The sequence below is a fragment of the Solanum verrucosum genome, unplaced genomic scaffold, assembly GCF_900185275.1.
Source record: "Solanum verrucosum unplaced genomic scaffold, falcon-dt-bn FXZP01000031.1, whole genome shotgun sequence".
Lineage (NCBI taxonomy): Eukaryota > Viridiplantae > Streptophyta > Magnoliopsida > Solanales > Solanaceae > Solanum > Solanum verrucosum.
Genome location: NW_026020194.1, coordinates 1,604,240 through 1,622,402, shown reverse-complemented (window position 1 = coordinate 1,622,402; position 18,163 = coordinate 1,604,240). Strand labels below are relative to the sequence as shown.

The window sequence follows — 18,163 nt, the reverse complement described above, 5'->3', positions numbered from 1 at the left end:
ATGCAAATTTTGTCCAGTTTTAGCTGTTTTAATGCAGTTTTTGCATCTGGCTTGGTGTATTTTGGTCACTTTATTGTTGTTTTCTTGAAGCATTTTTGGAGTTTTGATCCAATATTTTTAGTTATTTTGATACAGTTTTTACTTCAAATTATGATTGATTTGTTTTTAATTAATATTTTACTTATGATAGGGAAGAGGAGAGGCTTCCCACTGGCCTATTCAATTCATATGAAATACAAATTTAAACATATTCACGTAATTTATTTGAATAAATAAAGCTACATAAAAAATACATATAAAAAGCCTAAATAAGATGAAGAGTATTTTTGTAAACAAACAACTTATTCTTAAAAAGTATGTCATGCATATTAGTTTTAATACAACAAACCAAACAGTCAATAAAAAACAATCTCAGCATAACTAATCACAACATAACTAATCTCATCATAACTTGTATTCAAACCAAACGACCCTTAGGGTCATACTCATGCCATGTGTTTGATTTTAAATATGAAGTTCGACATATTATATAGTCATTTCCTTTTTAAGAAGTTCGGAAGATACATATTTCAAAAAAAAATTTATTCTCTCTTTTATTGAATAAATGTTTTCAACAAAAATGTTTGTCCACTTAAATCCATAAGAATAAGTATATCGGAACATTTACCTTGTAATTTTAATCTTTTTCTAAAATTTTGTGATCATATATTTAGTTTAATTGTGAATATGCCTCATGGTTTTTTTTTAAAAAAAAACACTTAATATTTTTAATCGAAAAAGGAAACATTATGCAAACTAATATTTGTGTAAAATTTTCATGATGTAATAATATTTGACTAAGTTTATAAGATGATTAAATTGATCTATACACACTTTTGATTTTTATATGTATTTTTATTTAAACACAACTATTTATTTATATAATTAGTTTCAACACTTAATTTTCTTCAATATTTAAAAATAATGAGTTACTTACAATAAGCCCTAAATGGGTCCTTAATGTGTAGTTGAATAATACATAGTATCATAATGTAATTTATCAAAAGTCGTATGGAACTTTGGTTATTTTTTTCATTTAATTAGTGCGCATTTGGACATATTTCATATTGAAATTTGAACAAAAATTGAATTATATTTAAAAATTAAAATGGTGTTTGACTGTGAATGCAAATCGAGATTTCATATGAAAACACTTTTTATTATTTTTTAAATTTTAAAATTCAACTTTAAATTAGATTTAAAAATTTGTTTTTCCAAAAGCTTCCAAAAAAAATTAAAAAATTTCATAATCAAACGTCTCCCTAATATAAATACAAATATTGAGTATTATATTGAAGACGAAAGAAAGGAAAAGACGAAGATAAACCCTAAACCCTGAAAACGCCTCAACTGAACTGAATTGCTCTAAAAGAAGCTTAATTCTTCAGCCAGTTGTTGAAAATCTGTATAGAGAGAGATGGCATACTGTCGACAAAGAGATTTTATGTTCTGTGAAATGTGTGGAACAATGCTTGCTTTTGATTCACCCAAGTATGCTCGATGTCCCTTATGCAAATTCAAGAAGCGTGTCAAAGGTTTAATCTTTTTTCTTAAACTTTACTTGTCTCTGTAATTGAAGCAGTTCTGAAGCGTTTTACTGCAAATTCTTGCTCTAACATGTTAATTGATTAAGTAAATGTAGCATATGCCTTGTTTTTAACTTTCTTGCCCATGTTTTATTTGCTTAGTTAGTCCATGTTTGAAGGCATGACACTGGCAAACTGTGGCTAGATATTGATTTTAGAGCAAGGGTGTGTTCGGTATGACGAAAAATGTATTCTTGATTTTTTTTTAGGAAAATAAGTTGGTTTCCTATTTATTATCTTGTGTTATGTAGGTGAACAAAACATGTTGTTCTGAAAGCATTTGTGTATTATCTAGACAAATGTATTGTGAGACGCGGGTGTGGTGGGGATGGGGGCTATAGGGGTGAGGGTGGATATGAGGTGTTTTATTTGCTTAGTTAGTCCATATTTGGGGCATGACACTGTCAAACTGTGACTAGACATTGATGTTAGAGTAAGGGTGTGTTCGGTATGGCGAAAAATGTATTCTTGAATTATTATTGTTTAGGAAAATAAGTTGGTGTCTTAGTTATTTTCTTGTGTTATGTAGGTAAACAAAACATGATATTCTAAAAGTACTTGTATATAATCTAGGCAAATATTACGAGAGGCGGTGGTGGTGGGGATGGGGGCTATAGGGGTAAGGGTGGATATGAGGTGTGTTGGGTGGGGAGGATGCAATCAATGCATCAATGTGAAATGCTATTTATGGAACTTGTTTCCCTTACTTCCATTAGATTAGTCATTTTCCTAGAGATCATGTTTTCAAATTTTTTTTACCAACCCGAGCACACCCTAGATCTTTTATGTCCTTCACTATGAGGAAAAGAAGCACTGTATATCAAACCTGAGAAATTGTTAATAGCATCTTTTAATTGACAGTGGCAGGGGCTGCCATAGTTTGTTGAAGAAGAGTAAAGAGGCAAAGAAGCAGTGCTAATCCTCTTAATCCTCACGCTACAGATGTTTCTTGTATCAAGGGTGTTAAATAGCATATATACACCCAGTCACACATATTTTTAATCATGTTTTTTACTTCTGTAAAAACTGAAAATTTTCTGCAAGGGAATTCAATTAAACTCCCTTCTTACCATGTAAATTCACCAAATGGACTGTGGTGTGTGGATCAGGTTATGCCACACCTTACCTAATTCCATTGAAAGCTTGTTCCATCCCACAATAAATAGGTGTCAAGTATACACGTCCAACATGGATGGAGTAGATGGGCTCATACCGAGTGTTGTAGTGTAGGTCAGAACCTGGGTGCTCCATTATTTTACTCTTAGACCTCATCCACTCAGGCATCTTTGGTACTAGTAAAAAGCATGTTATTTCTCTGTGATTTGAGGGTGTCTTAGAGAGGCCAGTACAATGAAGTTGATACCTTTAGGGTAAAAATGGCTTGTCCAAGGTTCTTTTTGTTTTCTATTGCAGCTGGTACATGTGCCAACAAGTTGTTACCCGCTAATAAAGTGACTAATTGTAAAATTTAAGGTTAGTTTGCCATGATCGATTGAAAGACACAATAATGCTTTCATAATGATAATGAATTATCTGTCTATTTCTTCAAAATGAAGAATTTGTGAGATTGACTCATTGTATATTTGTCATCCAAAACACTGACTCATCTTATGTCTTCTGTTTCTTTTCACTGGAATTAAATATTCTTTTGTTGACAACAATTGTTTCTCTTGTTTGATTTTTCTAGAGATTGCTGGAAACGAGATACAGTATACCGTTTCTGCTGAGGTATGCTTTAATTAGTGCATGTATTGAGCTTTAATTAATGCATGTATTGAGTTGGGAATGAGAAAGCTGAATGTAATACAAAAGTCGCTAAAGAAACTGTTTGAAAAGTTTTTAATCCAATGATATTCTGGTGTTTAGAGTTCAGGAAATGTTTGTTCTGTCTTTTTCTTTTCTTCAGAAATAAGTTCTACGCAACTAAAAAGCATATAGTGGAAAGTCCATATCATACTAAGCATAGCCATGTAGTAGTTCAAGTATTCCATTTGATGTTAAGGAGTAATGGAGTATGATGTGGAATTGATTGTCTGATCATCTCCACCAACAGTAGTTTAAGTTAAAGTTTTGACAAGAACGGTGCTTGTCTGTGTGAGGATACGGAAAACTGCCTTCAAGTATTACTTGTAATAATTTACCCATCAGAATCTCTTTTTTAGTTTGTATTTAACCTCTACTCACCAGGTGCCAAGTGATTCAGATTACTTTTTGGGTCAATGTTAGCAAAGTAACATAATCACGTTCCTGTGCCCTGTCTATAATACCTACCCAAAGTTTTAAGCCGAACTCCTAAGAAAATCATCCAAAAGTGGGAGGTGGGAGGTGGGAGGTGACAGGTATCCATGGAATTAGTCGAGGTGCGCGAAAACTGGCACGGACACCTCGGTCATCCAGAAAAAACTAGAAAATCATCCAAAAGTTAAAAGAAAATGTGTAAAAAGAATGATCAACTTACTCACTAGCTTGACTTTCTGTAGTCTAAGAAGGCATCTGCTCTTCTTGCCGCCTCCTATTTCATAGTCTTTGCTACAATGTTCTCGTGTCCCTTGTTCTTCCCCTCTACTTGAGTCACTTCAATTTGTATAAATAATTTGGGTACACGTAACTTGCCTTCTATCCCATCATGTTTTCTCTAAGAGTTGTTTCCCATATTCTTTCCTTCAATTATTGTTGCTTAAGCTATTGTATAGTTTTTTTGTAGTACTAAACATGTTTTCTTAAACAGAGATGTATATTTTGTTAGTTTTTTTGGTGTTATCTGGTTATCGAACATTATGTTGATGAAATGCTTAGACATAAAAGAAGGATTGCACAACCTGTAATTATGCCTGATGCACTGGCTTAGTAAATAAATTTATAAAAACATTAATTACTTATAAAAAAAAAGTCCCCTGTAGATTGGCAAAAGCTGGTTCAAAGTTATGAGGAATGCCCATTAGGATCCAAGTTGCTTCGGCCTTTCCATTTCCATATATATTCTAGTTGTAGTTCTAAACTTTAGCATTTCATTTTCTGGGTTTCTGTGGGTACATTGGTGATTGTACTACTGAGAGTTGATTTGTCATTTGAGTCCTTATTTAAAAAAAGAGAGTTGATTTGAGTTTTGAGTGCTTGTTACTGCGACCAGTCAATTCTTTTGCTAGGATGGTCATTTCCTCAGTGTTGGTTTAAGATGTCCAGTTTCAGCTCATGCAAACTCATTTTGCATCCTAGTAATAGTAATGGTTTTGGACTCTTGCTAAATAAATTCATGCTACTCCAGTTTGAGGAATGGATCATTTAACATGTGTTCTGCATTAGCAGTTAGTAGTGAATGACAAGCTACATAGCATTACTACTCTTCTAGTTTCTTGGCATTCTTACTCATTTAACGGCATTGAATTCCCTGGAAACTGATGGGGAGCCCTTAAATTGTAAAAGCGTTGTTAGAGGAAGGAGGTTTCAGAGTTCACCTGCTGAATAATTGCTAGCAGATCAGGAGTGTATTTGCATATTTTCCCAATGGCAGCATGAGAGGAGAGAAGTTGAGGTGAGACTAGATGGGATTGCAGTGCCAAAATGTAAATAATTTAGATATATAGGCTCGTTTTTCTAAGAGAATAGAATTATAGATGAAGATGTTAGTCATAGGATTAAAAACTGGATGGTTGAAATGGAGAAGTGCTACCGGGTGTTATGTGATAGTGATACACTGATACCTACAAAGTGAAAGGTAAGTCTATAGAACAACTATAAAACTAGTTATGTTATATGATAGTGAATGTTGGGCTGCTAAAGTCTAACATATCCACAAGATGAGTGTTGTTGAGATGTGGATGCTAGATGGATGTGCGGTGATACCAGATTAGTTAAGATTAGAAATGACCTCATTCTTTGAAGGTGCAAGTAGCAAATATTAAGGATAAAATGCGAGAAGCTCGCTTGAGATGAGTTGGACATGTTCTGTGTCGACCTATAGATGCACCGGTAGGTGTGGAACAATGGTAAGTGAAGATGTTATAAGTGGACGGGGTAGACCTAAAATTAAATGGAAGGAAGTGGGCTCGAAAGACCTGCAATTGCTTAGTATCAATAGACTTAGCTAAAGATAGAGCACAATGGAAGAAAAAGGTCCATATAGGTGATAGCTAATAGTTGTGGATAGGTTTTTAGACTCGTATGGAACTTTTATTATTATCCTTATCATTATTATATATTTTAACGTATTTTTCACTTTTACTTTATTTATTATGATACGAGCTTAAACGACAATATGAGAATTCATGTAGCAGACTTCAACTTATTTGGGTAGTTGTATTTGAGCTGTCATATGTGGGAGTATAATTGATGCTGAGGAATTACATAGCTGACTCCAACTAGTTTGTGATTTAAGCATGGGCATTGTTGTTATGTTCGGAAAGTCTTAACTTCTAAGAAGTCAGAAGTGCAGATTGTGTTAGTTCACCCTATCTCTTATTTTAAGAATTCACCCTGTTATAAAAGAACAACATTGAAGGTATTTGTAGCCTATTTCAGTTGGGAGTGTGGGGAAGGGGTGACCGGGCTAATCTTAGACGAATGGTTACTTTTAAAAAAAAAATGAATTAGAAAAACTCCAACATGGTTATCGTGCTTGCATCCATAACTGTTATGGAGGTGTTTTACATATGCCATCACCTCCGGATCTCTTTTCTCACTCAAATAAGCTCATTTTTCTACGGATTATGTTGTATTTAATGGTTTAATATATTAGAAAATTGTGCTTTTGTCAACGAAATTGTGTCCATACACCAAGTAGCCTTCCTCTATCATTGCCTGGATTAAGAATAAATTTTGATCTGATATAAAAGAAAGAAAAATGGTGAAAATGGAGAATGGGAAATATTAGTAGGACGGGAAAGAATGCAAAATACATAGAGCAAATATATTAGACTTTAGAGTATTTTGACTAATGCCATGGGAATTATTCTGGATGGCAGGAAGCTTGTCTATGTTATTTGTCATTGTTGTGCTAACGTGTCTTTTCTGAGCATATATTTGTTGTTTTTGTAGGCTATTAGAAGGGAATTGGGCATATCTTCATTTGATGATCTTGAAGAAGAGAAGGAACTAAAGCAAATGGTTAGTACTTAGTACAGTTTGCAGTATTCAATAACATGCGTTGTGTTCACACGCTCTTTTATTAAAATGTCTGTTCTTATGGTTTACAGGATTATAATGCAAAATGTAAAGGTTGTCAGCATTTAGGCATGTCATACATAGCCAGACAGGTAAATCTTTCTTTACATTTGTTCATATTCTTCCCGGATCTTTGCCTTTTACTGCTTAGCCTTTCATGTTATACTGTTCTAACACTTTTTGGCTTCTCTGAACAGATTAGATCTGCTGATGAAGGGCAAACTATCTTCTATACATGCCTTGTTTGTGGAAATAAACAAACTGAGAACTCGTGAAAACACAGCTCTGCAGGTTTCCATGGTGAATGGAAGCTGTTTTTAGTGTATGCACATCCTTCGAATTTTGCTAGAGTTCATACCATATTATTGCCTGTATCTTTATGCATGGAAACACATGTAAAAATCCTACATTGTCTCCGAGTTCTGGAAATAGGATCTTAGTTTTCCCAGCTCGAACCAAAGTGAAAGGACATGCATATAATTCTTTCATGAAATGCTCTTGGCAAAGCTTCAAATATGCCTCAACCCTACATGTCTTGCATTTATTGTACACCCCGAAACCTGATTGTTTGCTGCATCTTGTAGCTTGGTGTTGGGGCCTTGCACTATTCCATGGGTAATATGTATGGATAGCATGAAAATGTTACCATTACTAGAAGGTTCTATTTAAATGAGTGTTTGTGTTAATTTAGTGTTTCTTTATAGATCGTGTATTCTAAAGTTACACACTTATATTTTACAAAGGTCCTGTTACCTCCTAAAACTATTCTAAAGCTCCCGTACTGTATTGTGTTTAATGGTGTAATGCACGTGGTCGACACTTGTATTTACCACTTGAAATCTTTTTTCTACCTACTTCCTTTCTTTGTTCTTTCCTTCATCCACTATCACACCACTGAAAAACTACCATTGCAGCTTCTATTCTCTCTCTCCCTTCATGTATGCAAAATACATTCCATTCATCCTTTTCTTCTCCATTAAAACGCCGAAGAGGGTGGTACATACTTCTTTTGGAGTGTTGGTGCTTTTAGGGGAGAGTTGTCTAATCTTTTTTAGTTGCCATTATAGAAGCTAAGTATAATAAAATCTCAATAAATTAATATAGTTGGGACGGTGAAATATTATTATTTTGTAGAGGTATTATTTAATTGATAAATTAATAATTATTAATTTATAGAGTGTTTTGAGATTCAATCTTGTGATGCTCGGATAATAAAAGCTTTCAAGATGTATTATCGGAACATATTGTATCATAGGATATTAGGAGGCTATGAAGTGGGACATGAAACTGATCCAAGAAAAAATAATGTTTTTGATGCTATGAATTTTGCAATTTCGACTTGGACGACAAATGTTGAGTTCGGAGCCAAAAGGACAACTTTTTTCTTTCAAAAAACTAAAATGGCACATCAAAAAAAAATTTAACCAAAAGGGCAAAACTGCTCCTTCAGGAGCAATTTTCTTCTAACAAAAGCTGTCGTACGTTAAAAAAACAAAAATCGCTGCTTTCTCAAAAAAGAAAAAAAAATTCTTCAAAATGGTTAAGAATTTTTTTAAAAAGTTTTTTAAAAAATTTAATATTCTTTTATTATTATTTATGATAAATAATTCAATTTTCTTCATGCTTCAACAATTTTATTGAGTATACTGTCGGTCTTGTTTATCATTTTTATATTATTAATAATTAACAATAGGCATGAATAGGCATGAAAATAACAGCACTAGGCATGAAAAATGTTGCCCCTGCAGCGATGTGTAAGGAAAAAAATAATTTCTGACTTAAAATCGTTGCCATAGCGATTTTTAATAAAAAAATAAAAAATAATTTTTTTTACAAAATCGCTGCCATTGCGTTAGAGGGAAATCGCTTCATCAGGAGCGATTTTGCCCTTTTGGTTTAAAAAAAAATTGATATGCCCTTTTGAAATTTTTGACAATTTTTGTCCTTTTGGCTCCGGACTCTTTGCTATTCAGCAAAAGACAACAACAAATTATTTTCGACACTACAAAATATATTTGGAGGATGAAATCTTAGAGAATTTGAATGAACTCACCCATTTGTGAAAACGTCATTTATGAACTTGTGGTCATGATTAATGATTTCGAGTAACGCAATAAAATGGACGTCAATAATCTATTGAATTATCCAAGTGAAAATGAAACATATTCAGTGGTCCAGAGCTTAGAAGAAATTGTAGATACCATAAAAAACAATGTTGACAATGAAATTGTAGATGATACAATACTTTTAGAACCAGTTATGCGTAAGGAAACACTTTATCGTATTTAGAACTCTTCACAATATTATGGTGCAGTTCGAAAAGACAACACCAGAAATTTTGGATGCAATAAGAAAAGTTAGAGATGAACTTCAAATTAATTTAAAGTTTAACAAAAAAAACAAAACACAATAGAATCGTATTTCACTAAATCGTCTTAGATATATTTGTACTTTTTATTAATTTATAATATTAATGAGACCATATATATATGTATAGGGGTCTTCTGAAAATATATTATCTTATTATCTTATCGAAATAAGTGAATTTTTCCATTGGCCCAAGTAGATTCGGAAGAAAATATTATCTTAAAGAGATTATTAATTTACTGAGTATTATTTTAGTGAGGTTTTACTGTATGTGATACTCAAATGACTCCCCTTTAGGCCATCTCCAACTCAATCCTCTATTTTACTCTCCAAATATAGAGTTCTCTATTTTTTCAGACAACCAACTCCAACTCAATTCTCTATTTTACTTTCTAAAAAGGAACTTTTTTCTCTCTCCTCAATATTATATTGTTATTTCTGTTTCATTCTTATTTTCTTATTTCATAATATAAATCCTTTATTTCTTTTTTCCCAAATAATTACTTTATATAATTTTTAATGTGATATAAAATTATTTTTTATTCTAAATTTTTAAATAACATAAATTGCAAGAAAATATAATATAATACATAAATTAGGGGACAAATTCAAATAAAGGTGACATGCAATTACATAAACACTCAATTTTCAAAATTATTACGTTGCTCGCATAAATGCTTTATGGAGTTCAAAATGAGCATTTTTGTCCTTAATTTTTTTATGTCTAGCTAAAAATTGTTCAAATCGGAGATTTTCATCTATCACCATTTCTATAGTTGGAGTTGGAGCCTCTACGACATCTTGAATTGGTGCATTGAGATCACGTTCATCCTCAATTATCATGTTGTGCAATATAATACATGTAGTCATTATATCATGTAGCACTTCCTTTCTCCAAAAACGTGACAGTCCTGCAATAATTGCAAAACGTGATTGCAAAACTCCGAATGCACGTTCAACATCTTTTCGACACGATTCTTGTTTCATCGCGAAATATTTCTTTTGTTGCGAATGAGGATCACAAATAGTTTGAACAATTGTAGACCATTTAGGATATATACCATCAGCTAAATAATAACCCATATCGTAACCATCACAATTGTAGTCACAACCACAATCACAACCACAATCGCAACAATTCTCGGAATCATATCTTAATTTTTTTCCGAATAGTGCTAAATCTGGAAACGACCTACCGAATTTCTAAATTATTGTTGTGATCAATTAATTATTATGTTATGTATTGTATTTTATCTTGTATTTAACTTATTATGTTATGTATTATATTGTATTGTTATCTTGTATTTAAATTATTATGTTATGTATTATATTGTATTGTTATCTTGTATTTAAATTATTATGTTATGTATTGTATTGTTATCTTGTATTTAAATTATCATATCATGCATTGTATTTATAAATTAAATTTTTTCATCTTGCCATTTTAATTTTGTGTATTCTTTATAATGAAAATTATTATTCACGAAAATTAGAAAAAAAATTAAAATACTATTAATTTGAAATTAAAATAGTATATATTAAATAATATTTGAAAATATTATATTACATTTAAAAAAGAATTATGAATATTAGATATTTAATTAATAGAATTATATGTAAAATAATATGTTAATTAGAAAGTAATAAAAATAATAATAAAATAATGAAAAAGTGAAATAGAGAGTGTGAATATGTCACTATGATATTGAGCAAGAAAATTGCAACCTAGATGAAATTATGGGAATTCTTTTATGTCATTTATATCTCAATAATGTATATGATATAATAGAATTTTGATAAAATATTGTGCCAGCATATTCTTTAGGATTCTAAGTGAGAAATATGTATAACATGCCCACTGAATTTGCAAGTTGGGTGATGCTTCTGAATCTTGAGGTCGATTTGCTTATGTAATTGTTTGGTGAATCATCTTTATGTGACCTGCTCTAGTAGTATCAATTATTGGGTACTTGTTTTGATGTTTTATATGGTAAATATTACTCCAGCTTGGTGGTTATGCTAAAACTACGTTACTTAACTGTGGTTAGTTAATGATAAAATTAAGTTGAAAATTGTTTAACCCTAAAGTACATGAGTTGAATCTATATGAGGTCGATCAAGAGAATGCGTCTCACTTTAACCCTTGTTTTTAGTTTGTTTACCATCGGTTTGACTATCGATTCAATGATGTATTAGGTGTGTAAGAGCTTGAACAAATAAAGCATGCAGATAAAGGATGAGAATATGAATCTAAAGTATTCTGGGGCCTCTGTGAACGTCCTCGAGAGGTTTCCCTCAGCTCCGAGGATGCCTTGAAGGTGATAAAGAACTAATAAGTAAAGCAAAAAGAAACATAATGCTTAAGAAAATATAGAGTGGTTGATGTATTGTTAGAATTCATATCGTCTTTATAATATTTTTACCTTTCTTGAAATGTGACAAGAAAAAGTGGATTCTCTTTTTGCTTTTACCTTATAGGTAATTCATTTTCCCCTAAACAACTTAGGGAAAAAGGGCTATATATAGATACTTAGATGCTTCCTTTTCAGTTTCAAAGTTTTTGCAGTGCTTTACTTTATTTGTCAACATACTTTTGCCTATATGATAAAGTATGGTCGTAGACTTGTGCTTATGCATCCATCGTGAGTAAAGGAGGAGGATTGTAGTAAGTTGACGACTAGCATAAAAGTTAATCTAACTATGATAATATATATATTAAAAATATACCAAAGTTATGAAATAGGATACTGATGAATCGTATAATTTGTCAACAAATTTAATAGGTCTAATATCATGTTAAGAAAGGGATCTTGACTTTAACTCAACTCAAAAGCTAGTTCAAGAGTTGAGTAATGAATTCAGAAGACGTATATTGCGGAGATAAGGATGTTGAGGTGAATGCGTGGGCATACTAGGAGTGACAAGATTAAGAATGAGGTTATTCGGGAGAAGGTGGGGTGACCTATGTGGTAGACAAGATGAGGGAAGCGAGACTGAAATGGTTTGGGCATATGCAAAGGAGGTGCCGACACCCCAGTGAGGAGATGTGAGAAGTTGGATATAGGGGATACGCTGAGGGGTAGGCCGAAAAAGTATTGGGGAGAGGTGATTAAACAGGACATGATGCAACTTCATATTACGGAGGACATGACTTAGATGAGAATGATGGAGGTTGCGTATTAGGGTAAAGGCTAGTAGGGGTAGAGTGTTTGTCTTGTCTTGTGAAGGTTTGGGGCATGTTATAGGACTAGTTGTGCCACTATAGTTATGCTATTATTGTTTTATTATTATCACATTATTTTGTTGTTAGTATTTTCTCTTGTAGACTTTACACTTGCTTTTTTTTTTTACCCCTATGCTTTTTCTATTGTTTTTTTCTTCTTTTACTTGGGTTTGTTACACTTGAGGCAAGGGTCTTTCAGAAACAACCTCTCTACCTTCACGAGGTAGTGATAAAGTTTACGTATACTCTACACTCTCCAAATCCACTTTGTGGGATTTCATTGAATACATTATTGTATTCGTCCCATTGACCATCACTATGGAACTCTTCACAAGTCCACATAACACAGAATTTTCTTTTATAGATTGTATATAAGAGAAAAAAGAATAACACTAATATAGGACCCTACAGGCTACAGCACTATTACCTTTGGCATTATTTTGTTTGAATTATTTTATTTTATTTGACCAGTTTCACCTAATAACAAGTTAAGATTATTTTAATTAGTGATATTAACAAAATGCTTCTTGAAAGCAATTTATATAAACAGTATTTTTGATAATAAAAACGAGAAAACTAAGAGACATTTCTTCCATTTGTCTCCTTCAATCTTTTTGGATGATGCATGCATTTGATTTAGTCAGACAGTCTTGTTAAATTTATTGAACTCAAATTTGAAAAGTAAGTTGTTAGAACATCCTAATCCAAAGTTTAAAAGGTTATCGAATATTTGTTTTGGTGCAGTGAGTTAAATGTGTTCATGAGATAATTAACTAGAATTTTTGAATTTAAATCCTAGAAATGCATTTTTTTCCAATAAGGAGCGCATCCCCTTAAATAGTGGGTCCTACCCCATGTGAATCAAACTTATCGGAGCAAATAGATTTTGAATACTAGATGATTATAAAAAATAATTGTTTGAATACTTTTATAATTGTTCTTTTAAGCATATGAAAGGAACCCATGAAGATTAGTTGTCTTGATTTTTGGGACATTTTCTGGGGGAAGTTGAAGGTGTGATCATTTTAAAAACATTGTGTCTCTAATTTATTCAAGTTTGGGTTAAGCGTTTATCATCATGTCAAAAGCTATAGATGATAATAGTAAAGGCACAATTTTATTTCTTAATCAAGTTTACGTCAAGCAAGCGCTATTTCGATCATAACTTTGACTCGAGCTACCTAGCCCCTCGTAGGCCTTGCCACAGGCAGGATGTTGGTATTACCCAACAATTCATCTCCCAACACCTGCTTCTAGTGTTTACTATCATGCCAAAAGTTATAGCTAATAGCAAAGGTGCAACTGTATTTCTTAACTAAGTCCACCAAGCAAGCGTCATGTTCAACCATGACTTTGACCCGAGCCATCCAATTTCTCGTAGGCTTTGCCATAGGCAAGATATTGACATTACCTAACAATCTCCCTCCCAACACTTGCCTCATGCAGAATGATCTCTTAGGGCTACACTTACAAAATGAATAAAAAGTAACAATATTTTCATATATGTTATGTGTAAAAATGAAAATCTATTATAAAAAAATATATTAAACTAATGACAAATTTGTAAAAGATTACAAAATCATTCGTCCCCAAGTGTTTATGTTACTTCTTTTTTATATATTTTCTAATTATCATAGGTGTTGGCCCCAATTATATTTGTGTAACAAATAGGAGATGGTGAACCTTAACAACTAGCTTTGCTGTGATATCAATATTACAGCTGTGTACACAACCACCAGAGGAAAATATTCATCATCCTACCTAGTCTACATTAATTCATTAAAAAGAATAAAAGCCATAATAACATGGTAAAAGTAGTAAAAATAATTTACATCATTGATGTATTTTAATTTTTAACCTTGTAGCAGCTTGTCTTTTTATTCAAGTTATTAATTTGATTTTTTTATAGACAATCAGATATAATTATCTTTTAGATTATCTAATCGATTAGGCACAATTTTATATATAAATTTATCTATGAATATTATGTATTTTTTTTAAAAAAGGACACTCAAGTATTATTATTCAATAACTACAAGTACTAGTAGGTTTACTACACAAAATTCCTGAGACTGCTTAATGACACCATTGCACCAAAAAAAAAAACCATGCAAAACTTAAAATACAACAATTAACTTTTCAATCCCATCCTCACCCGACCGGAACAATAACAATATATTCAGTGTGATCTCATAAGTGGAATCTGGAGAAAATAGTGCGTACGCAGATCTCACCCTAATCGCCTTATATAATAAGGTAGAGAGCTATATTTCTGATAGACCGTTGGCTCAAAGAATTTGTGTTTTCTCGTCCCATCTTCAGTAGCTTTCTCGTACCTTAATTAATTACATGATGGAACAAGCATTAGGATTGTCATCACTAAACATGTTGACATAGGAAGGGTCATCATATCTCGCAACAGTACCCGTGGTTGGGTACTGATCGACCCTCCTGACGAAGCCAGGAGGCGCCTTTTTGTCATAAGCTTGAGCAGCATATGGTTGGGATACCAAATTGTAAGGGACATAAGGCCATATCTCTGCCTTCTTTCCAGTTGACTTTGCCTTCTTTAACACTTTGTTTGATTCCACATAGCCTGTTACTGTCACCTTCTGTTGTTTCCTGTTTATCTCCACAGATTTCACTCCTAAATATTTAACAAACCAAAACTTATTATCTTTGATAAAAAATAAATGATCTTAAATAAGTCATAATATACTTTTCCGTCCCAATTTATGTAGAGCGTTTTGGATATTCAAGAGCTATATGAAAGAAACTATGAGTTGCAATTCTTCTCATGTCAATACGATGAAAGAATAAATTTTGTTTACATAGTTTGAATCTCGAAAAGTAAAAATTACGTCAACATAAACTATAGGATAGAGGGGGTACATTTTTGTAGCTATAAACCATACTATTAAGAGTAAACTAAGAAATTTGAAGTTAGATTGATTGTTTCTAAATATATATTTGAAGATAAATTTTTAAAACGTAGGACATAACGCTAGCTAATTAAGAAAACTTACCACTCATGGAAGATAATGTATTTTTGACTTTCATTTCACAGCCCTCACAATCCATTCTAACTTTAAGCTCCACTGTAGTAAACTGCTTCTTCTTCTTCTTTGGCTTATCAATACTCATCATCTCTGATATATACTCTAATGTTCCTCCAACGCCCATTCTTTTTAAATTTAGAGGAATTAAGAAAATGGTGTAATTATGAGTTAATTTATAGTAGCTAAGTGAAATTAAAGAGATTTTTTTTTTAAAATGTGGGGAGTTTGTAAGAAACTTCCTAATTGATTCTTGCTTAGCACACAAATTAGCTTAATTGATTAAGAAGAAAAGGGAGAAATTAAAGCAAAAGGGCTACTAAACTTTTCTTTTATTTTTACACTTGCCAGCCTACCTTCTTTTATAGACGTTTTTTTTATACCTTTTTCTAAACAGGTTCAAAAAGACAAGGATGGCCCCCCGGGGCCGGTTAGACAACACACTGAGTACTGTTTGGTACGAAGGAAAATATTTTCTAAAAAATAAGAATATCAAATATTTGATGATAAGATCATAGTAAGCTAAAGTACCAACGGAGGATAAATCTAAATAAATTTTGTATACTAAGGCATAGTTGGACCTTTACCAAAAAAAAAAAAATAGAGAGAAGGATTGAAAATATTCCTAAACTCGATGTAAATTATTAGTTTTATTTCTAAAGTATTGACAACCTTTAAAACACCTCTTTACTTGATTAACTGATGATCTTGCAACTTGGGTGAAAATACGTACTCCTAAATCCTTGCTAAATTTAGGGATCCTTTCAACACGTCTCTCGGCTTTTTATTAAGAGACTCATGCTTTTATAAGAGTTTGAGACTACTTACTATATCATGTTGCATATCGAAGGTGTATTTAAATTTAGTTAGTCAAATAGAGGGTGTTTTTTAAAGCAACCAATAGTTCTGGAACAAAATTAATAATTTGCGTCAACTTCAAGTTAAAATAATATATATATATATATATATATTAGAGGTTGTATGGAAGGTGGAAGAAAGTGTGGGCCACGGTAAACCACCAATAATAGAGAGAGTAGCTGTTACGTGTTTCACAAGGACAGGTGTCAATATCATAGATTTTTCTTTTGAAATACAACGGTCAATGTTAGGGATCAGAGGGAGCTGCCTTCATTTTTATTTTATTTTTCATAGGATGTTCAATATCCTCAATGGAGTTCAATTAAATTTAAATTTATATTAGAAAGTTTTATAGTGAAGTCCAATTAAATTTAAATTCATGTTGAAAAGTTTTATATTGAGGTAAAACTTTCCATAGTAAAGACGAATCCGTATTCAGGAGGATTCAAAGTCGACATCTCTGATTTAAGAATAACAAAGTACTTACCACTCCTCCACCACCGTCCTCGTTAGTGTCTTCATTTTCTATTTTTGGTTTGAAATAAAGGAGTAGTTAGGAGTTGATTTTGACGTGTTTGTGTGAGTTGTTTTTTTGGTTTTTATTTTTGGCGCCTTCTTCATGCTTAAACATTTTACTTTCCCAACGACGCTCTAAGCGTGTTACCTAAGGGTGTGTTCGGTTTGAAATGCTTGGTTGATCAAAATATATTTTTATACGAAAATTTATCTTTCTTTTTCTATACTAGGACTATTTATTGGGAGGATCATATGATTAATTATGCTTAACAGTTCCACTTATCGAATATTATATCCTATTTCACATATTATACATACATAATTTTAAAATTTTGTAGCATTGCTTTCATGGTCTTACTCTTGTGATAATTGATAAAGCTTTATTTTTCTTGATATAATTGTATAAATCACTTCCACAAATGTCGATAAAGATAAGTTGATAACTATAAACACGGAGTTTAATTTGCTAATTGGTTGTCGACTTGAGTAGTTATCTTTTAACAAAGACATTTTAGTTAATTTAAGTATATAAGATATTTTATATGATAAGTAAACATAGTGGCTACTTAAATCCAAAGTAGTCATTTATCATATTTAATAACTCATCTTTATCAACCTTCCTGTATAAGGAATAGTTTATTAAAAAAATAATATATCATGACATATCACTGATGGAAAGACCTCCATTTCAAACTAATTTTAATTATTAAGTATTTCTACTTTCACTTTTACTTGTTCATTTCGAACTCTGTATATCTTTTAAGAAACAATAATTGATATGAATATTTATTATAATATTAATATTATTGATGTTTAGTACTACTAGATACGTACTTTCATCACCAAGTAGAGCCGTCAATATGGGCTAGGCCCGTTGGGCCGACCTGGCCTAACCCGGGATTTGATAGGGCTGAGATACGATTTTTTGAGCCCATTTAAGAAAAATATTTTTTAGCCTGGCCTGAATAAGTCTGCCGATTTATGGGACTTGAGAAGTATAGATAGAGCCGGCCCGTGGGCCAAATAGAAATTAATTAAAACAATAAAAATAAAATAAAGTATTAAAAATAACAAGAGTCTAAACTCAAAATCAGTTTAAAGTTTGAAATATTACAATTTAAATACAAATTATGTTTAAAAACTATGTATTTCGTAAAATAAAAATTCTCTAAATTTTTTAGGAATCACTACATAGGCCGTAGCCTATGGAATATTGTCATAATTTTTGTATTTTATTATGATCATAGAAAAACAATTAGGTTTATATTTTTATTTAGCTATTTATACTTTAACTTGAAATCAAACTTAATAAATATTATAAAGATAATTTTATTTGTGGATTTGATTAACAAGTAGTA

At 31.9% G+C, this 18,163-nt stretch overlaps 2 protein-coding genes across 2 annotated transcripts; one reads left to right on the top strand and one right to left on the bottom strand.

Moving 5' to 3' along the window:
* Positions 1 to 1,358: 1,358 nt before the first annotated feature.
* On the top strand, positions 1,359 to 7,471 carry LOC125829530 (uncharacterized). Its single transcript, XM_049508749.1, has 5 exons — positions 1,359 to 1,574; positions 3,313 to 3,353; positions 6,660 to 6,728; positions 6,818 to 6,877; positions 6,983 to 7,471. The coding sequence occupies exons 1-5, from the start codon at positions 1,457 to 1,459 to the stop codon at positions 7,058 to 7,060; spliced, it is 366 nt and encodes a 121-aa protein (XP_049364706.1). The 5' UTR covers positions 1,359 to 1,456; the 3' UTR covers positions 7,061 to 7,471.
* A 7,221-nt stretch (positions 7,472 to 14,692) lies between these two features.
* LOC125829529 (heavy metal-associated isoprenylated plant protein 23) lies at positions 14,693 to 15,756 on the bottom strand. The gene is made up of 2 exons (XM_049508748.1): positions 15,402 to 15,756; positions 14,693 to 15,022 (listed from the first exon to the last, which is right to left on the bottom strand). The coding sequence occupies exons 1-2, from the start codon at positions 15,556 to 15,558 to the stop codon at positions 14,721 to 14,723; spliced, it is 459 nt and encodes a 152-aa protein (XP_049364705.1). The 5' UTR covers positions 15,559 to 15,756; the 3' UTR covers positions 14,693 to 14,720.
* Between the last annotated feature and the right edge of the window lie 2,407 nt (positions 15,757 to 18,163).

Bases quoted from the DNA above. Each gene is read 5' to 3' on its own strand.
- LOC125829530 (XM_049508749.1), top strand. From the start codon at position 1,457: ATGGCATACTGTCGACAAAGAGATTTTATGTTCTGTGAAATGTGTGGA. The intron at 6,729-6,817 runs GTTAGTACTTAG...TATGGTTTACAG, and splicing joins AGAAGGAACTAAAGCAAATG to GATTATAATGCAAAATGTAA. The intron at 6,878-6,982 runs GTAAATCTTTCT...TTCTCTGAACAG, and splicing joins TGTCATACATAGCCAGACAG to ATTAGATCTGCTGATGAAGG.
- LOC125829529 (XM_049508748.1), bottom strand. From the start codon at position 15,558: ATGGGCGTTGGAGGAACATTAGAGTATATATCAGAGATGATGAGTATT. The intron at 15,023-15,401 runs GTAAGTTTTCTT...TTAAATATTTAG, and splicing joins TACATTATCTTCCATGAGTG to GAGTGAAATCTGTGGAGATA.